The 22,489-nt window shown below is 36.8% G+C and overlaps 1 protein-coding gene across 1 annotated transcript in view; it reads left to right on the forward strand.

Moving 5' to 3' along the window:
• Positions 1-22,489, forward strand: part of RSRC1 (arginine and serine rich coiled-coil 1) — a 343,242-nt gene that overhangs the window by 1,185 nt on the left and 319,568 nt on the right. Inside the window, exons 2-3 of the mRNA XM_051983080.1 lie at positions 9,081-9,283; positions 9,985-10,110. Coding sequence (XP_051839040.1) covers positions 9,090-9,283; positions 9,985-10,110 — 320 coding nt within the window. The 5' untranslated portion in view covers positions 9,081-9,089. The remainder of the gene's footprint in view (positions 1-9,080; positions 9,284-9,984; positions 10,111-22,489) is intronic.

Raw genomic sequence — 22,489 nt, forward strand, 5'->3', positions numbered from 1 at the left:
AAGGAAACTGAGGCATTCAGATGCTACATGACTTGCCCAGGGTCACAGAGCTATTAAGTCTCTGAGGAGGATTTTAAGTTAGGGCTTCACTGAGTTGCCATGAAAGTATGTGGATGTGTGAGTGTGCATGTTTGAGTGTGTGTGTGTGTGTGTGTGTGTGTGTGTGTGTGTTTTGGAAGTGTATAGTATGAGACTGGAAGTACCTGTGTATGTAGTATGTGTGTATAGGAGAGAGTGTGAGAATATTTGAGGGAGTAGAGGGTATGCAGACACACTTCTGTACACACACATACCAAGTGTGTGCACGCATTTGTGTGTGTGTTTTGGAAGTGTATACGTATGAGACTGGAAGTACCTGTGTATGTAGTATGTGTGTATAGGAGAGCGTGTGAGAATATTTGAGGGAGTAGAGGGTATGCAGACACACTTCTGTACACACACATACCAAGTGTGTGCACGCATTTATGTGTGTGTGAGAGCATATGAGTGCATATATGTAGAAGCAGGTGTTTGAGGGGAGTATTGTTTTAGGATGTACATGCATGAATGTGTGTGTATCTATGTATTATGTAGAGATAGTTCCTCCAGTCTGTCCTGCTTGCTTCACTCTGCCCCGCAGCTCTCTTCAGTAACCTTATCCCAGGCTTGGTCCCCAGCAGCCGGATGAGGGAGAGGGAGCCATTCCAAGGCTGTGATCACACTTGCCCTCCAGATTTCCAGTACAAAATGTTGATTACTATGGGAGGTGGTAGATTATAAGAGCTTCCCTGTAGGGAAAGGTCTTAACCTGGCTTCTTCCAAGGCTCCATGGACAGGTTTCAGGGGGACAATGAACTCGGATGAGAAAAAGAAACAAAAACCCAACTTTTTGTTTTGTTTTGTTTTCACTGACCTCTAAATGAAATTTAGCATTTTCTTTAATTATAAATTATGCGCAGGTAGGTGGTGCAGAGGGCCTAATGTCAGGAAGACCTGAGTCTAAATGTGGCCACAGGCTCTTCCCTGCTGGGCATTTGGGCAAGGTACTTCACCCTGTTTTTTTTGGTCTCAGTTTCTGCCTTTGTAAAATGAGCTGTATCTGTAAAATGAGAAGGAAATGACAACCCACTCCAATATCTTTGCCTGGAAAATCCCAAATGGGATCCTGGAGAATTGGATTCAACTGAACAACAACAATCATAAATTTAAAAAATAATAATAATTCTGAGAAGAGGCTTTGCTCAGTTGCCAAAAGGGTTAATGACTCCTGATGGTTAAGACCCTCTGATTTAGAAAGCGAATTGGTTAAGCACTTTGTGTATTCCCACTACTTTACTAAGCCCATTTGGAATTTGGAGGAATTTAGGAGTCTTAGCCAATTCATCCAAATCCTGCAATTACCAAACAGGAAACTTAGGTGTTAAAAGGTGAAATGCTTTGCCCAGGGTCACAGAGCTAGTAAGTTTCAGAGACATCATTTGAATTCAGGCCTTTTTGTCCACAAGTTTGGGCCTTCCTCTACGACCCCAGCTTGTCAGCGGCCACATTGCACTCGGAGCTGGCTGCAGTACTTCCTGTGTGGTTTGAGACCAGAGTTGAAAATAGCAGGACTGCTACCTTGGACATAGAGATGCTCTGAATGTGGCCGAAGCTGGTGTTTCTTCTTGGTTTCCCTAGATTATAAATATAGAGCTAGACAGAGCATCAGCTGGAGGCTGTGAGCAGTGAAAAAAGTCCTGTCCCTGCAGGCAAGTGTTGGAAGTGGCCTCATCTCCTCCAAATCCAGCAGTCTGCCCACTGCACAGGAGAGTTTGGCGGGAGGCTAGCCTGAGTGGACTGTTCTGGCCGTGGTCCTTGGTCTTGAGCAGAGGATGCAAGGAACTCATCTTTGCAAAGTTCTTTGCACATTGAAAAGAACACTGCACAGGTCAGTTTTTATCATTGGAGTGTGAGTTCCATACAGGTAGGGATTGTCCATTCTTTATGGGGCTGCAAGTGCCTAGCACAGGACTAGCTCACAGAATGTGCTTCAAAAGCATGTGCAGATTGAGTGAGAGTATCTCATGTTACTGTTGGAACCATTAGTGAGGATGCATTCCTTTAGCTTAACTGTTAGACATACACAAGTCTTGAGCGCAGATATTAAAAGAAAAGTTTTATTTAATGAACGAAAATCCGTTTTCTCCTGTCATTGAAAAATAAAAGGCAAAACCCTTGTGTTGTATAGTTGAGCAAAACTTTGGCACTGTCCAAAAATCTACACATCTCACTTTGCCCACTTCCATGGAGTCTATCATTTTTCTGTCAAGAGGTGAGTAACAGACTTCTGAAATCCTGGGTAGGCATTGTGTTTATCAGGGTTCCAAAGGCTTTCAAAATTCTTTGTTTTGACTCTGTTCTGGTCATTGTATAAGTGGTCCTGGTTCTGCTCACTTCACTCTGGATCAGTTGATGGACATTTTTCCACGATTCCCTGAAATTGAGCCTTATTTCTTACAGAATAGCCATTCCTTTTTTGGCTACAGTTTCGTTTTGAAGGCTTCAGCTTTTTGATGAGTGGTGGTACTATGTAGATCTGGGCTTTTGAAACTTTTTCCACTTATGACCCTTTTTGTCTGAGACTCCCGGTATATGAAATAAGTGTACAATCAAATATTTACTGATAAGAAATCAGAATTTTGTGATCCCCCTCATTCAGTTTTGAGACCCCATATCATGTTGCAACCCCACAGTTTAAAAAGCTAGAATATAATTGAGTGAGGAGACTCTGAGGAGGTCCTTTTTCTAACCTCAGATTTTATAACTAATAGAAGCTGACCACTATGTGACTGGTTTTTTGTTCTTGTTGAGTCATGTCTGACTCGTGATCCCATGGACAGGCCCTTCCATCCTCTACTATCTCTTAAATTTGTTCAGGATCCTGTTTGTTGTATCCATAATACTATCTATCCATCTCATTCTCTGTCTTCCCCTTTTCCTTTTGACTTCAGTCTTTCCCGATACCAATCTTTTCCGTGAGTTCTGTCTTCTCATTATGTGGTCAAAGTATTTTAAGCATTAGCTTCAGTAGTCAACCTTCCAGCGAATAGCCTGAATTAATTTCTTTTAAGATTGATGTATTTGACCTCCTTGGCTGTCCAAATGACTCTCAAAAGTCTTCTGTAGTACCATAGTTTGTTTCTAAGCAGTTTTACATACATTGGATCCTCGTCATAATCTGGTGAGGTTAGTAGCATACTAGTATTCTCCTCATGTACAGGAGTCCTCAACTCAGACATGACGTGACTGAATCAGAGTCCCGTTTAATCTCATAAAAAGAGCATTGTGTTAATTAGTGATCAGATGGGATGGTTATGCCACAAAAGATTGAATAGTGATATTTGAGTACCCATATTATAATGTGAAAAACCATTCTGGAACAATTTTATACAATGTTTATTGGAGTATCTGGCTTCAATTTAGTAACTGCCAAGTTGAAAACACTATGAATCATACAACAAGCTCAGCAGACATTTAAGTGCTTGCCATGTGCAAGGCCCTAGGCTGGGCTCTGGAGAGAAACATAACTGGAGCATGGGTCCTACTCCTGCCATCAAATAGAGGAAAGACACGTCCACAAATCAGTGTAATGGAGGAGCTGATGAGACCAGTGACAAGGACAGAGCAGGGTCCAGTTAGGAGGAAAATAAAGAGGAGGTGATTACTTTGCCTGGGAACAGTCAGGAATATCTACCTGAAGAGAAGGCAACACCTAGGGTATGGTCGAGTTGCCTGAAAGGGAGAGTGTGTGAAGGAGGATGGTTTGAGAAAAGGTTGCCAAGGTAGTTTGGAGGTGGGTAGTGAAGGACCTTAAATGCCAGTCAGGAGTTTTTACTTTTTGCTAGGCAGTGGACCCCATCAGTTTGAGAGGCGCAAGATGAACCATAGTCTGTTAAGATCCTATCAGAACAAACTGTGCTTTGATGAAGGCTCAAAGGGCACACTTACCCAAAATGTACCCGACGAGAAGTCAAGATGACAGAGCGAAGATTTGGAAAGATCTTGACTGATAACACTAGGCTCCATCTCCTAAGCTGAAACTTAACAGAATAAATTCTCTGTGTTACAGCACTGGCTTAAAAAGATCTGGGGATTTTAATGGAATTCCAGTTCATCTGTAGTATAACAATCGCTATAGTACTGCATTTCAGCCTGTATCAGAAAATGTTGGGTAATTTTGGGTAACTCATTTGGAATGACCATGTTTAGAAGAGAAAGCTGACCAGAAGCATTAAACATTAAGAACACACCAGTTGAAAATCAGTTGAAGCAAAAGAGAGAATTAGTTTGAGGAAGAAAAGTTATTTTCTAGTATTTAAAGGGTTGTCCTATGGAAGAAGGATGAAACTGGAGGACAAAACTAAAATCCAAAGAGACCAATTTAGGCCCTATTATATGAACAACTTCTGAACTGGGATGGACTGCTTTGATTATCATGGAATCAGTAATCAGGTGTGAATATTAAGTGCCTTCCACGTTCCAAGCCTTGTTCTAAGTGTTGGGAATGCAAAAAGACTCCAAAGACTGTCAGTAGACATGCAAACAAATACACAAAGCAAGCAGTATACAGGATAAACAAGAAATAATTGCCTAAGGGAGCTCACCAGAATTAGAGATTGGGGAAGATTTCTTTAGAAAGTGTGGTTTTAGTTGGGACTTGAGGGAAGCCAGTCAATAGATATGAGATGGGAAGATATTTCAGACCTAGAGACAGCCAGAGAAAATTCCAAACAATGGAATATCTTGTTTGTGAAACAGCTAGGAGGCCAGTGTCCCCAAATTGAAGAGTGTTTGTTGGAGAGTAAGGTGTAAGAAAACTGAAAAAGTAGAAGGGTATCAGCTTATGAAATTTGTTTTTGATCTTGGAGGCAGTAATATATGTGACTAGAGGGGCTTCATGATCAGGTGCTTAGATGGAACATGGATTAGAGTGGGAAGAAACTTAAAGCAGGCTGTTCCAACAATTCAAATGTGAGGAGATTAGGATCTGTATCAGGATGGAAGAAGTGCCAGAGAGAAGGGGCTGTATTGGATAGATATTTTGATAGTGAAGTAGACAAAACTTGGTAGTAGCTTGGATATTGGGGAAGCAGGGAAGATGAGAGATAATAAGCAATCTGGGATGACTCCTAGGTTGTGAGCCTGAGTGGCTGCAAGAGTGGTGTTGTACTCTACAGTAATATGGTAGGGTCCTGGGAGAAAGATAATGCTTGCCATCTTGGATATATTGAGTTTTAGAAGTCTACTGGACAAAGGAAAATAGAGATGTGAGGTTGTTGGAGGTCAGCAGAGAGCTTGGGGAGGGATAGATAGATTTTGGAATCATCAGCAAGGGTGCTGAGATCACTGAGTGAGAGTTAGATAGAAAATAGAAGAAGGAGAGAAGGAGAGCAGAACTCTGAGGGTCACCTATGGCGAAAGTGTGTTATCTGGAAGAGGATCCCCCCGAAGAAGACAGAGAAAGAGTGGTCAGAGAGGTAAGAGGGGAATGAGGAAAGAGAAGAGTGTCTAGAAACTTAAAAGAGGCTATCAGGAATGAGTGAGTGACCAGTCGTGTCAAAGGCTGCAGAGAAGTCAAGGAGCATGAGGTCTGACAAGAGGATGTTGCGTCTGGCACCAAAGAGAGAGCAGTTCTGGTGGATCGATGAGGTCTGAAGCCACATGGGAACGGATTAAGAAGAGAGGTACCTACTGGAGAAGGCCTTTCTGAGGAGATTAGCTACAAAGGGCAGAGCCATGGAGTTTCTCTTCCTGGAGACCATTGGAACAAATCGAGATGACCCAGTATATGATGTAGAAGGGTTCTTTTTCAGATATGGATCACACCCGAGACCTCTCTGATTTAGAGATGAGAACCTGAAGGTAGTTGTAGTGGGAGATAGAAATGACATTGTATTGGACATGGACTGAGGTGGAGGATGGTCAAGAGCCTGAGATATTAGAAAAGAGAGAAGATGGGAAGGGCAGGTTTATCATGCAAGATGATTTTGGTTTTAGATATAATGAGTTGAAGAAAATGTAAACAATTGTGCTTTTTAAGAACATTTATTTTCCTTGGCTTTTAAAAAATATATGAGAATAGTTGTCAGCCTCCAAAAAGGGGTTAAAAACTGGAAAAAGGATCAAAAACCTTACACAAAAATGCAATAAAATTGGCCCTGGTCATGAAACCTTTTAATCTTTCCATGGGTTATTCCATTTTGGCTCTATATCTTTAATTGGCAACATGGATTGTGGTTTTCTATTTAAAAAAAAAATTTGGAAGGAATATTATCTGAAGTTCTAAAATAGTTATCAGTAGTCAGTATCTTCCTTGTTTTCTTGTTTGAGGAATTGGGTGAAGTTGGCCTGTGAAGAATGTACTGAGACCCTAGGTTTCCAATGTTAAAGATCTACAACTGCAGGGATCTTGTGGTTGGGTTTTCTGCACTGGTGGTTCTCTTTGTAGGTGATCGGTTTGAATTGACAAGAAGATAATAGATGTGACTCCTAAGAAACCTGTTACCAATTCATTATCCAGAGAGCTTTTATTTTTTCTCCTCATGTATGGGACCTTCAGAATAAAGAGTCAGTAAGCATTTTACTAAGCGCCAACTATGGGTCAGACACTGTGCTAATCATTAGGGTTCCAAAGAAAGGCAAAAGCATCCCTGGGCTCTTCTCCAGGGAGAAGCCTACATACAAAAATAGTCACCAACACGATGAAGTCCTGGGGAGCTGGAGTACAGGTAAGGAAATGATCTAGGAAGGAGTTGTGTTTTCAAATTTATTTCAGTTTATAGAATAATGAGTTCCTGGAGATGATGAAGTTCAAGAAAGAAGCTAAACGAAAAATGTTAAAGATTCTGGGGGTGCTATTCTTAACTCGTGGAAAATCTGGGAGGAGCTATTAGCCTCCAATCAGAGGCGGAATGTGGGTGCTGAGGAGGTATGACTTTCCAAATTGATATCATCTTGTAGAATGTTCTGAAGTTGAGGAAGCCCAATCCTTTGTAGATGAAGTAAAATACCTTTAGTCCTTGCACTCCAGGTATTTGTATTTAAGGTGAGTCACAGTTTTGTAACTGCAGAAATAAAGGAAATAACTTGTAAAGTAGATAAATATTCAGCAGACAAGTTATGCATTAATAATGTTATGTGTAAGGGTAAGGGCAGCTGACGAAATGAGTAAATGAGAAGTTATAAAAGTAGTTGCATGATGTGATACTTGCAGGCATTCAAAGAATTTCATTTTTCCAATTTTTCTTTTACTTTGTTCCCCTCTGTCACCAAACTGGAATATGAGCTGTTCCTTCTTTTATCCTGTCTGACTTTTTCCTGCCGTTTCACTAGCCAGGCCACATGCCTGGAGCAGCTTCTACATTTTTACCTATTAAAGGATTTTAAGAGCTCAAGTCTACCTATTCCACGAAACCTTGTCTATCTGGCCACTTGGAATTGGGAATTGCTCCTCCTCGTTCTCCTATCTCTTTTGGTTTGATCTCCACCAGGCACTTGCTCCATTCTAATTTGGAGCCTAGTTCGTTAAGTGGATGATTAGCTCTTTATTAGATTATTGACTCTCCTCCATAGTAAGCACAGTGGAGAATTAAAAATCATTGAATTCATAGAATCATGTTAGAATTGGAAGGATCCTTGAATGTTATCTTGTCTGGATCCTTTTAACAGAGGAACAAACCGAGTCCTGCAGTAATAAATTTATTTGCCCAAGGTCATAGAAGGAAACTGAGACATAAACTCAGGTTTCCTGGTTTTCTACCTCATGAAGCTTCCAGGCACATTGAGATCCAAGCCCCGGCTCTGTCAGTCACTTACTTTGTGTCTGCGCTAAGTCGTCATTCTGCATTTCTCCTCATTTCCATCCTGTTGAACTCAAGGCTAAGTGGAAGTGACGGAAGATTTTCTGTCATTTTAGTTTTCTCTGAGTTTATCTTTTAGTTAGTCAGAAAAACCATTGATGCAGTTACAATATTTATTCAGAAAAGCAATTAAACACCAAGTTAACTGTAACAAAGAAATATACTAGCTTTTGCTTACTCTTATTGAGATGAATCGACAACACTTTGAATAGTTAAAGGCATCTATTACAGGCTGAAAAACTCATGTCACATAAATTTGAGATCCTTCACCATCTTGCTTGCTTCCTCTGCAATGTCCTCCACCTAATGGTAATCATCAGTAAGACTTTAGGAAGCACCAACTTTGTTCCAGGCACTATCCTGTGTACCAGGGACAGAGATGGTAATGAAACAGGTCTTGACTTTGAGGAGCTTACATCCTATTGGCATTCTTAAACTGTGACATCCATATATATGCATGTATATAAACAAATATCAGTATTGCACAGGGATGGTGCTGTCATGTTTCTTTTCTCAGGTCTTAGTCTGGCTGCATATACATTTCTCAACTGATCATAGAACTTATAAGTAGAAAGGATCTTTGAGACCATATAACTCTACCCATCATATTATACATGAAGACATTGAAGCTTATAGTATTGAAAGGACTTGGTGGAGGTCACAAAGATAGCAGTCTTGAATATTTCTTCTCTTATAGGGAGTGAGTTACTTAAATGATTTTAGAAATCTACTTTTTTAAAGAAAGGGCTTGAATATTTTTAGCTTCTAGTCTTTGTTTTGAAGATCTTTTGTTTTCAGAAAATATGAAATTGAAAGACTAGGTAGAAAGTCTTCCAAACATATGCCATGTTTTCTGATGATAAATATAGCTTAAGATACAAAAGAACACTTCCATAGTGTCCTTTAATGGCATTAGCTTTCTTGTAAGGCATTTGAAGATTTGGGGGAAAATTTAAATCAGCCATCAATTCTAAAAGCAATTTCTTTGAAATGCCAAAAAATCACAACTTAGCTGTTTCTCATGTCACATCAAGGACGCTGGCACATTTACAGCCTTTTTAAAGTAAGACTTTAATTTTACAAAATACTCTCTTGAAATTTCTCCATCTAGCAACTGTAAGAATAATATATGTGTGTGTATATGTAGAGAGATACATATAGTACAGTTCTTAGAAGTAATTATAATTTTTATTTTAATTTCAGCTTACAAAAATGGGACGTCGTTCATCAGATACTGAAGAAGAGAGTAGAAGTAAGAGGAAAAAAAAACATAGAAGAAGGTCGTCTTCAAGTAGTTCTTCAGAGAGTAGAACCTTCAGCCGTAAGAAGACAGGAAGGAAATCAAGGTCCAAGTCAAGATCTTGGTCTAGAGATCTCCAGCCTCGCTCACATTCTTATGATAGAAGGTAAGCTCAGAAATTTCACTTATTTAGCAAAGGGGAGGAAATTCCAGATAGAGTTTAGTAACTCCATCAATTTGTGTTAATAACCCCAAAACACTCTCATGAGGCATTTGTGTACTGCAACATAGTCATAGAGCAGAATAGCTAACATTAATTGAAAAACTACTCCTCTGGAATTGGAATATCTTTAGGTAGTTACTCTTTTGTGACTAGAAGTGGTATTAAAAGAGAAACATGTTGTTTTGTTTCTGTTTGCTTAAAGGAAACAGAATACTTTCTCTCTGCTTTACACTTAATTACTTAGTTAAATAAACACTAAGTCCTACCTACTTTTTGCAAGGCAATATTCCTGGTGCTGTTGAGAGTTAAAATGAAATTCAAATATAGTCACCAGCCTCAGGAAGTTTATGGTACTTTAGATAAAACAAATATTTACAACTTGAAATTAGAGTAGTAGAAGTTCAATAAGAAATGTGAAAGATGCTATGGAAATTGAAGGCAAAGTATTTTTACGGTGGGGGAGGGATGAGAGTGGATGGTTCAGAGAAGACTTTCATAGAAAATCCATGGTCTAGAAGAAAAATGTACAAATTAGAAAAAAATTGGTGATATTTCAGATCTGTAAAATTATATTATTCACGTCAATAGAAACAGCATCATCAGCCAGTTCTCATTAAAACATAACCAATGTAAAATTGTTTCAGACGCAGGCACCGTTCCAGTAGTAGCTCTTCTTATGGATCTAGAAGAAAACGAAGTCGGAGTAGATCGAGGGGCCGAGGAAAATCCTATAGATCTCAGAGATCAAGGTCAAAAAGTAGAACGAGAAGGTAGATTCTTTTTTTTCCCCTAAAACATCAAGTTGCACTACTATTTTCATCTGTAGGCTAGTGGTAATATTTTTTTTTATGTTAAGTTCTCCCACTGGATTGCCTTCCTCTTGATCTTCTATGAATCCACTCAATTCCAGTGTTTTAGAATCTTAGTCTGCTCTCTATCCCCCACTGAATAATTTAAAAAAAGCAGAAACTCAAGACAAGTATATATTAATCTAGCAAAATAAATTCTCACATTGGTCGTGTCTAAAACTGTGTCTCATACAGCATTTTCACTGCATTGCCTCTTTAGGAGGCAGGTAATATATTTGACTTCTGTATTTGGAACCTATTTTCTTTCAAAGTTGTTTTTCTCTGTAATATTATCATCTTGTTAATTGTATTCCTCGTTCTGGTCATTCTCCTCTGTATCAGAGATCTTCTGGATTTCCTTTGAAGTTGTCTGTTTCATCATTTCTTATGGCAAAATAATGTTCTATTTCATTTACTTACTCATTCCCCCATAGTTTTCAAGTCTTAGCTAATATAAAGAGAGCTACTGTAAAAAATTTTATACATATAAGTCCTCTTCTTCTTTCTGGCATCTCTTTGGAGTATAGGACAAATAGTGATGTAGCTAGGTCAAATGGTATACACAATTCAGTATCTTTTTGGACATCGTGCCAAATGTCTTTCCAGCATGATTGGACCAATTCCTAGTTTCTTTTTTGTTTTTTTTGCTGAGGCAGTTGGGTTCAAGTGACTTGCCCAGGGTCACACAGCTAGGAAGTGTTAAGTATCTGAGATTATATTTGAACTCAGGTCCTCCTGACTTCAGGGCTGGTCTCTGTCCACTGTGCCACCTAGCTGCCCCCATAATTTCACTAATAGTGAAACAAGTGGGCTTGTTTTCCCACAGCCCTTACAATTATGTCATCTTTAAGTGAAACTTTTAAGAGTTGCTTTAATTTGTATTTCTCTAATTATTAGTGATTTGGAACTTTTTTTTTCCATATATTTTTTGATGGCTTGGATTTCTTCCTTTGAAAACTGCTTGTTCTATCCATTGACCATTTCTCTATTGGAGAATGCTGTCTCATAACTGTATCAATTCCTTGTATATCTTAGTTGTGGGACCATTATCAGAGAAGATTGCTTTAAAGATTTTTTTATCCCAGTTACCTGTTTCCTTTCTAACTTTAATTGCATTAGATTTGTTTGTGCAAGATCTTTTAAATTTTGTACAATCAGATTGTCCATTTTGTCTTTTGTCTTTTTTTGCTTAATCTTAAATTCTTCCTCTATCCGTGGGTCTGAAGCGTAGTTTCTTCTTTGCTCCTTTAATTTTCTTATAATATCATTTTTATGTTTAAGTCATGTATCCAGTCAGTGTAATTTAGTATATAATGAAAGATATTTGTCTGTGCCAAATTTCTACCAAGCTTCATTCCAGCTTTCCCAGAACTTTTTGTCACATAATGAGTTCTCCCCAGTAACTACAGTCTTAGGGTTTACTAACACTATATTATTGTGTTCGTTTATTTTTATATATTTTCCTAACATATTTTGCTGATCAATCTCCCTATTTTTTATCTAATATCCAATCATTTTAATGATCATTTCTATAGATTGTAGACTCTTCTTCCATACTTTCCCCAAAAAGTATGGGTGTGTGTGCACACGTACAAGAATTAAGCCTTAGCAGGTAGCAGGGTTGTATAAAAGACCTGGGTGTGTGTGGTAAGCATAGAGAAGGGTTTGGACTCTGACTGTACATGTCACCAGCTTCCCGTCATTCCCTGAGAATGGCTTCCAAACATCTCCCGGCCTCCTCTCTCTGAGCTCCAAGTCCGCTTCCTTAGCTGCCTGCTGGGCAATTTTCCACTTGGATCTCCCGCTGGCATCTCAAACTCAACTGAGTCCAAGCCAAGAGAATCCTGCTCGTCTTGGCAAATCCTTCCCCTAGTGCTGGAGTCGGGACTGCCATAAGCTCAGCCTTCTTTCCAGATGTACCTCAGACTGCTCATTCTCCTTGTTAACCCAAACTCAGGGCCCTGTGGCTTCTCGAGAATCTTAGTCCATAGGCTGTCTCCTTTGCTGGCGATGGCTGTGTCTGTCGTTTGTACTTGTAGGGCTCCTGCTCTGTCTCCAGGGGTCCCTCAGACTTATCCTGCACCTTCTGCTTGTTATCTTTCTTGCGGCTTGGTGTTGTAATGTTCGGGCTAGCTTTCTGAAGGACTTGGGATCAGCCTTGATCTTGGTGGAGGAGTGCAGGAGGAGGGTCAAAGATGGAATGTCTCATTTCCAGTCTTCTCAGTCCTTAAATACCTTGGTATGATTACATCATTACAGCACACTGTGTGTGTGCGAACTAGAGAACCATTTCTCCACCATGCTGAGTACTAAGTATATGTATACCAAAGAACCATCATCTCATCAATTCCACTGAGTTAACACCTTGTTGTAAGTACTCTCAGAGTTCCAGCCCTCTACACATTTGCTTTCCCAGAGTTCATAGTCCTCAAATGAAATTGGGAAGCTGGGTCATTCTGGGGGAAATAGGATGAATTCTGTTCAGACAGTTTGAGTTTGAGATGCCAGTGGGAAATCCAGGTGGAAAAACTGCAGCTCAGGAGAGAAGGCTTCTGGATATGGAGATCTGGAAGCCATCCTCATGGCAATGGCAGTGGAAGCTCTGGGAAGATGGTGAGATCACCTTCTCTCTGTAAGTGCTCAAGAAGGAACTGAAAGGGAGGGATGGTGGTGGATGATTTCAGCATGCAATTATTCAGGGTCTCCCTTAATTGGATGATAGATATCAGATCTTAGGGGCAGTATGATGGTGCAGTAGATAGAGTTGACTTCCAGCGACTTCCCTCGCTAGCTAAGTGTTGCTGGGCAAGTCATTGACATCTGCCTGCCTCAGTTTCCTCATTTGTAAAGTAGGAATAAAAACAGCACCTGCTTCTCATTGTCGCTATAAGGATCAAATGAGGTAATATTTATAAAACTTAGCATGAAGTCTGGCACTTAGTTGGTGCTTAATTAATCCTTATTCCCTTGCCATCTTAGATTTAGTTCTGAAAAGAATCTTAAATGTTCTCAGGGCCAGCTCTCATGTTATAAATAAAAAAGGAAGAACAAACAAGCTCATATCTGTGATCTCTTGTTACTTAGTTGTTTAGAGTCATGTCCAACTTTTTATGACCCCCTTAGTGGTTTGTCATTTCCTTCACTAGTTCATTTTACAAATGAAGAAACTGAGGCAAACAGTGAAGTAACTTGCTCAGGATCACACAGCGAGTGTCTGAGACCAAATTGAACTGAGGTTCTCCTGTTTCCTGTCCGCCAACTCACCTAGCTGCCCTTATCTGAAATTTAGTTACATCTCATTCATGTAACACTTTCTAGCTTTTTAGAAATGTAAAATCTTTTGTCTAGTCAGGTCTAATCTTATTTCTGATTTATTAGATTTCTTCGATAGAAGTCTGAGACCCAACTCTGTTGAACCTCTCAGTGACCGAGCTCTTTCCACCAAACCACTATACATTCTTCTGCAGACATTATATGATTTGATCTTCATAACAACCCTTTGATGCTGTCAAGGCATATATCATCTCTGTTTTATAAATGAAGATCACTGAGGTTATATTTGTGGGGTATAGAGAAAGAAGGTCAGGGGTTCCTACACAACCTAATCTCATACACATTTGTAGTGTGTATTTATCACTTACCTTTACTCTGGTGATATGGAGGCAATGAAAGATTCTTAATTATCAGAGAAAGATTAAATTATGTTTACTATATTCTTCTTGACCATAGCAAGAAAGAAGTGTATGTATATGCACATATATGTATGTGAAATATCAAATGTATCTATGTACATACACACATATATGCACTTAAAATAATTTTTATTGTTTTCTTTTCTTTTTGCCTCAGTCATTTCTGATCATTCCTTCCCATCTTGATTCCCCATCAGAATTAAATGCTGCCTTGTAAAAAAAAAAAAGAAAAAAAATAGTTAAACAAAAATAACTGTTAGAGTGATTACGTCTGATAATATATGCAGTGTTTGGCCCTTGTAGTTGCTTTCTTCTCTGCTATGATGAAGCAGCTGTTATTTAGGTAAAGAATGATTATTATGGTTAATCAAAGTTGACTTCATTGTATAATGTTACTCTTATTAAATGCTATATCATGGTTTATTTAGCCATTTCCCAATGTGTGAGAATACACTTTGTTTCTGGTTCTTTATTGTTACAAAAAGTGCTTTTATGACTATTTTGGTAAATATGGAAATCATCCTTCCTTTGACTTCTTGTGGTTTATATTTAGTAATGGAGTCCCTCCTTCAAAGAGTTAAAGGTATAATTTACTTTTTCCAAAGAATTCCAAATGGTTAGCTAGAAAGATTGTTCCACTTCATAGTTTCACTAACAGTATGTTAGTATACTTGTCTTCTCATGAATAATTATATGTATTTGTTTATTTTAGAAAGATTTTCTTAGTCACAGGTCAAAACTCAAAGTTTCCTGGTTAGCCTTGAGCTAACAAGAAAATTAAATTAATAAGAACACCTCATTATCTGAGCAAAGTGCTGGATTGAAGCCTCATGTAAATTGTGTATGTGTTTATACTCAAGCCTGTCAAGCTTTTAAGACAAAAGGTGTTATATAATCCCAAGACTTGAGGTAGCATTATTACTATACTCTTTGTGTGATTCCATTTTTAATTAGGAAAACTTCATTTTTTTAAGGAAATCAAAGCAATACAAAGAACTTTGTTATTTTATATGAACAAAATAATTCAAGGGTGATTTTTAGATTTTGAGGAATAAAAACAGGTGGAAAATAGTTATTTAAGTACCAGATGTTTGCAATTTACGTATGATTTATAAAATGTTATAGAGTAATTTAACAACTTTATATCTGCCATGATTAATTCCAAGCTACTCCTTGAAATTACTTTAGTTGATGATACATGTTATGCTAAGAAATCGTAACTCCTAAAGAAGTTGCTTATTTGTGGAGATGGTAGATAGTTTTTACTTTTGGTTGTGGTTTATTTTTTGCCTTATATATCTAATGAGAAGTATATTAATAAAGGCCAGCCATTTCCCTTAAATATGGGACCTTATAATCACTTTATCATCACCTTTTGAACGTGGTGTAGTGGATAATAAGTGCTGGCTTTTGAATCAGGACAGACCTTCACAGAAACAATCAAATAAGTCAATATATATCAGGTATTTTGTAAGTTGTAAAGAGATGTATGATGCTGTCCAGTTTGGTTTTATTATAAGATTGTTGTGATAGTTTCCAGAGTCAATTTTCAAACTTTTTCAAGAACTCCTTTTTGAAGATCTAAATTTTAGGGCAGCCTATTTATTTATTTATTTATTTTTAAATGTTATATGATTCTCCCTTCTACTTTATAACTTTCTATCACATTTTTATTTTATAATGGTTTTCACTCATCCCATATGATTTGTTGGCTGCTATTACTGGTCACTTCCTGTGGATTGAAGACTTTACAATAGGGTTGATTTTCTTTCATTACCTAATGGGAACTTGTAATAATGCAGACTGTTATGCGACATCCCAAAGACCTATTGAGTGCAGCTGGTGTCCAGTGGTTTAGGGATTTGAAGTGCCAGGCTCACTCATGAACTAGGATTCCCATATGAGGACTTCATGCTGTTTATTGAATCTCTGGGCTGATTGCCATGAATCTTTATTCATTAGCTAGGGGCATATTTTGCTGTTTATTCAAGAAATCAAAACTAAAGGCCCTTGTGAGTATGCCATGAAGTAATACAGATTTAGGTTAGGGAGTCCTTTAAAGTAGCTATTCTTTTCTGTATATGTAAGAGAATATTGGATGATTAAAATACGAATTTATGCAATTTTTCTAATAGGATTGTCAATATATAAAGATTGTAACTGAGATTTACAGAGCAGCCATTTATATATACACAATCACTATGTTAGACTAAGAAAGATGATCATTTTGAACAAAAGAGATGATGGTGTGGTAGAATGGGGAGAAGATTGGATTCAGCAGACTTGAGTTCAAATTCTTAGCTTGCATGCTTCTTGGGTACCTCAATTCTCTTTGAGTTTCAGTTTTTTCAGCTGCAAAACTAATGAATTGAAATAGAGGTTTTCAAAGATCTCTTCTAGCTCCAGGTCTCTTCCTATTAAGGAATCTTATGTGATTATAGCATATCATAAAAAATCTTATTGGAGGAGTGTCTTTAAGTCTGTGCTTGCCTTTAGGAAAAAAAAAAAACAGCAAATAATATCTTCTTGTATTTATTCTGTATCCATCAATTGGATGACATGGAAGAAGTCCCATGTAAAAAATAGTTTGTGAAAACCTACATATTTTCCTTTGATAGCGTCCTGTAAAAATATAATGAAAATGAGAAGGTAGATATGTGAATTGCTAGTTGTTAGTCACTACTTTTTTTGGGAGAGAAAGAGTGAACATAATGATTTCCATTCCCTTGATATCTTGCTTTTGTTAAGAGAGTTTGGAAGTCAATACCTGAGTACCTTTAAAATTGTTTCTTCTCTTGCATGGATTTTTTAATGTATATATTTTAATCGGATATCTAACCAAAAGACAAAAAGAAAGCAAGTACAATAAATCCTTATTTACTTACACTGGATTTTGATTTTGTAGTAATTAGAGCACCATGTAAAATTTGAAAGCTTCACTTTCAGCTTTTCAGTCTTATTTGTAAATAAGACAGTTAATAATACTTTCAAAATTCATGGTCTTGTCAGTAGGTTGTAAAATAATTCATGATCATATATTTAACATGTCGCTTTTTAATAGAGGCTCATTGTAAATAGAATTTTCTATCACCTTGTACTTCACTGTTGCTAGCTAACAGCTTGTATTTTGTAGAACTTTTGAGTCTGCAAAGCTCTTTATAGTTATTATTTCATGTTTTTTATTGGGAGGGTGGTACTGTTTTTATTCCCATTTTAAAGTTGGGGAAACTGAGGCAGAAGTAAAGTGACTTGCCCAGGGGTACCCAGTTGATGCCAGATTTGAATTCAAGCATTCCTGACTCCAGGCCCTGTGCTATCTAGCTGTTTTACTAATATTCATATACATTTATATTTATAATATTAAAAACAAAAGTCATTGAACTGCTCCTCTTTAACAAGAACTCTATTTTGAAAACTGGAAGACTTGTCTTTAGACCTAGGGCCTAAACCTTTGATTTCATTGCTATCAGAAATTTCTACGTGAGGAGAATCTTCCAGTCCAGATTGTTTTCTCCCTACAACTTAGAGCAGAGATTCCCCAATTATCTTGGTTCCTATTTAGTGTCTTGTAATTTTTTTTCACAATGCATCAGGGCTAAAAGGATATCTACTAATTTTCTTTATTAAGTGTTGAAGTATATTAGGTGATTTGGGGAACCTTTGCCTCAATCACATGGTGAAGATGTATCAGAGACAGGACTTGAATCCAAGTTTTCTTAGCTCCAAGACCAGTTCTCTCCATTATGTCATAATGCTTCTTTAGAACTAATCATAGACTACCTTTTAGTCCTCTTATTTTTTCAAATTAGTGATGTTATTTTTTGCTGTCACTGCTATAATTTAGAAAAACCTGTTTTTAAAAAAAAGTTATAATTGTTTTACCAAGACTTGATAATCTTGGATTTTATTTTTCTGTTACTAGCAGACAAGAGAATTTTTGTTTCATTATCTTATGGAATATACATTTACTGTTTTCTTAATACTGTTTTTCTTTTTCATTTCTATTTTTTCCTCCTTGCAAATTGATAATATACAGGCATATTCATCTCTCACCACCCATTCAACCATTCATTACAAGAGCTATTTTGAAGGAATTAATAAAGAATCCTACAATATCCCTTTAATCTGTTAGTTTTCTTCTTTCAAAAATACACAGATTTAGCCAGAATGTTTTAAAGAATATTTGTCATATTATACTAGTTATTTCATATGCTACTTTCTAAAACTAATCATTATTTATTATTGCTTGCTGTGTGTCTAGCACTATAGGGGGTACTTATGATCAAAACAAGTCTAAGATGTGTTCTTAGTCCACATGGAGTTTACAGTCCAGTTGAATAGATAAAGAAGGATATCTAAAACAATTAATACACTAGGAGACATTCGCTGTATCTGACATATATGAAGTAAATGGAGAAGAGACTCATGTAGTCTAATATCAGAAAAAGGCTTCCCAGATGAATCTCTCCTTTCCTTCCTTTCCCTTTTCCTTCTCTCTTTTCTCTTTTGCAGGTTAGTTCTGCTGTTTTATGAGCTTTCGGCTCAGAAACTCACTGGTCAGCTGGCTTTCTGTTGCTGCTGAGTAGTTTGGCTTCTTTCGCTTAGGACTCTAGGTCTTATGTGACCTGACTTTAGCCTAATAATAATCTCTTATTTCTCCTCTCCCACCAGTGCTAAGATCTAGCTGAACTACTCTCTCTTTTCTCTGGACATGGGCTGCCCTTTTTGACTTGAAATACCCTGTCCTCAGTCAGCACGCCAGGAAATTGGGTACCAAACATGTGTTACAGCCTAACTCTGTGTCAGGCCCTGTCTAAGTGATAGAGATGCAAAGGAAGGGGGAATAGCCATGGCTTTCAAAGTACTCGTATTCTCTTGGTGGGAGAACATCACTTGGCAGCTGAGGGCAGGCTGAGGGGCCAAATAAAATAGTCCTTGGGAAAGTGGAGATGGCCTGAGCTTGCCATGGGGCTGTGTGAATGAATGGAAAAGATTATTGGGCAATGAATTACATGCATGGAATGAATGAAAATGAGCAATCAAGGATGATTCCACAATTGGAAACCTGGGTGACTGCTTGTAAGGTTGGGAAGAAGAAATGGATTGTATTAGGGAGGAGGGGAGTAGATAATGAGTTCTATTTTAGACATGTTGAGTTTGGAATGCCCACAAGACATTCATTTGAAAGATTCAAAAATCAGTGAGTAATGTGAGATGAAAATTCACATGAGATATTTGGGTTCATTGTATATGCGTCTGAAATATCCTACAAATTTTTTCAGGTCCTGATCATATGCCACTAGTCACGGAAGCTTTCTCTAAATCTTCTCCACTTAAGATGATCTTTCCTGACTCAAAATTCCTACTATTTGCTTTTCTTTCTCTTACAAGGTTGAGGCAGCATCCTTTGATTAATGGAGAAACTAACTTTGGAACCAAGGAGACCGAGGTTCAAATCCTGTCTGTGATGCATATTGGCTTTGTGACCTTGCTCTAGCCAGAGTTCTACAAACTGTGGCCTGTAAAACAAAGGAGATTAAAATATCGTTGGGAAATGTTTAAAATAAATAAAAATATAATAAAATTTAGTCATGCTAATTTGTGGCTTTCTAAGCCAATATGCAGCCTGTGGGATCCATTTCCATTTGAGATGACTCTGCTAGTGGAGACTACCTTTTAAGACTTCAAGTTGCAGGAAAGGAGTTGATCTGTTTTGGTAGAATATCAAATAGAAAGCCACAAATTAACCTTATCTGTATGTTATATTATATTTTTATTTATTTTGTTAAACATTTCCTATTGACATTTTGATCAGGTTCTGGCCACTGGCTACAAGTTTGACATCTCTTAGAAGTGTCAAAATTAATTCTTTTCCCCCATCCTTATATACTTAAAGTCTGTTGTTGGTGGTGGTTTTTTTAAATCTCTCATCTACTATTAAACTGTCATTTTCATCTGGGCAAGAATTATGTTTTAGTCATCTTTATATTTCTTTGTTGCTAATAGTATAAATAGTATTATGTTTACCATATAAATAGTATTATTTGTGTATTAACTAATTTGAACTGAGATGAAATTAGAACTGAATATTGTACATATTATTTTTTTATTAAATGTGCCGTTGAGACAGTAGAAAGATTTGGACAGCCTGTATGTTGGTTCTAGTTCCAACTCTGTTACTTAATTGTTTACTTCTCTGGATCTCAAGTTACCTTACCATTAAAATGAAAGTTTTGGAAGAGATGGCTTCAACTTGAAATCTAGGGTTCTTTTGTCTAATACTGCTAAAAGGTCATGTTTAGTTTATATAATGCTTTTTTTTTTTTTTTTGCCAACCTTTTGGGTTTTTTTTTCTCTATTTGGGTGCATATATATGCTTCTGTTCTATTCTCTTTCTGGATAATTTTCATTGCTTAGATACCACTGGCTAAGGCAAGTAGAAGAGGGATATCTAACATTTTAACTTTGTGAGGTAGCCTTTATTTGGACACTTAGAAGGATACTATTGAAATTTTAGCAAATTGTTAAGTATATGAAAAATCCTGAGGAAAAGAGTGAATTTTTTAAATTAAAAAAAAAATGACCATATGTTAGTTATAAGATTTTTTTTTCCTACTTTATGTCACAGTTCTCCAGTATAATGAAGTTTTGGTACTATTGTGAAAGCAAGGCATAGTATGTGGGGTAAAGACCAAATCTGAATGTAATGATCTTATTTTTCATTCTCATATAACTTTTTTTTGGGGTGCTGTCATTCCATTCTATTATCTTAGCTTTTATTTTAAAATTAGTATACTAAATTAAACCTTCTTTAACATTGGTTAATTTTAATCCATATATCTGACTGTGTAACAATAGATATTTGATGGTTTCCTGACAAATACCATTCTGTTTAAAGACAGAACAGAAAGACTTTTTGGAAATCTTTTGTTTTAATATTACTTAGACTTCCCATTGTATCCTTTATTCCATTCCTTTTTAAGCAGCTATTCCTTCAAATAAACATTTTTTTAAAGGAGGAAAAAGAAAAAGTCAGCAAAATTAAGTAACACCTCAGAAAAGTCTGATGTTCTAGGCAAGAGCCTGGGTCTTAATAGCTGAAATTTAAACTTGGATGGTGTGTGTGGTATTGACAGTGTTGAAGAAGCAAAGAGTCTAATTTCTGGATGGTATGGTGTTAGAAACTGAGGTGTAGATTTGGATAATGTCTAATAAAACAATCTGATCGCTATATTTAATCCCTCTCATTTCCACTTTGGTGTTGAGTGCTAGATTTTGATTGCTAAGTTATTAAAAGCTTCTTCCATGTAGAAATATGATATGAAAAGCATACTTTATGTTTTAAAGTTCACAAGGCTATTTTTGAGTCTAAAATAGATAAGCATTTAAATAAAACATGCTAGCATCTAATTATAAAAATCATAAAAGTTGCCAGGTATGGTTTATCAGTCTGTTTTAGTATTTTGATTATATTGTATTTTTTATTAACCTATTGGGCTTTCTTATCTTATCTCTGAAAATGGGAACTTAATGTGTGCATATATTGCAATTATTTATTTTATTTAGGACATATTTTAAAAGTCAAGAAGTGAAGCTGCCTGGTAATGCTATAAATTTAAAATTGTCCTACAGCAAGACAGTACGATGCAAATATGACTTAATAAGATCACAAACTGAATTTCAGTGAAACAACCAAGATTTACATTAAATTAGGAATTTTAAAACTGATTTAGTTTGTTTTACTGAGCATTTGCTTAATAACATTTCGCCTTCTTGCAATCTTTTTAAAGACAATAATTCGTCTGTGAAATGCAGGCACATCCTCGGTAGAAAAATTGAAAGCAACAGCTCACTTTCTGAAACCACACATAGAGCGATATAAAGAAATATTTCAGCTCTACAAAATTTAATAAATCATCCCATTTCCTAATTTGATCATATCAGATGCTGATGTGGAAGAAGCATTTCAAATACCATCTCCTCATTAATATACATCAGTCTAGGGAATAGAATGGAATACTTATGCAGAGATGTCACAGTTACTGTTTCTTAGTTTACTAAGTGGAACAGGTTGATGTGATACTGGGTGCTATTTGTCAATGTCTTGTTAAAATGGTTTGGGTCGAGTTATGGAGTCCAGAAAGACGGCGGCTGATAAATCAAAAGTGGATTGAGTGGACAGGAGGCAGTGATTGATACTGTGACAGGATATGAAGAAAGGAATCTTGATACAAGTATTCATGATATTGAATATGAGAAGGAAAATGGCCCTGGAGTATGGATATTATTCAAGGAAATGAGAATAATAACATCAGTTTGAAAATATTGCTTGGTGAAGATTAGGATAGTTCTTATTAGTGCATGATACTTTGCTAGAATAATAGAACTCAAATTATGTAGCAATTTATGTGAAGAGAATATTTTAAATCTATATCTGAAGACTCTGTGTACATCTTAAGCTGTATTTTTACCATGATAATTATAGAACCATCTTGTTTCCCAGTTAACATTAAGAATTTTCTTTTTAATATTCTAAACGATTTCTGCTCTAATTCTTGAGTCTTCTACGGTTGGGACAGTGAAGGATGGATTCATGTAGCCCATAAATG

This window comes from Antechinus flavipes, chromosome 3 (assembly GCF_016432865.1).
Source record: "Antechinus flavipes isolate AdamAnt ecotype Samford, QLD, Australia chromosome 3, AdamAnt_v2, whole genome shotgun sequence".
NCBI lineage: Eukaryota > Metazoa > Chordata > Mammalia > Dasyuromorphia > Dasyuridae > Antechinus > Antechinus flavipes.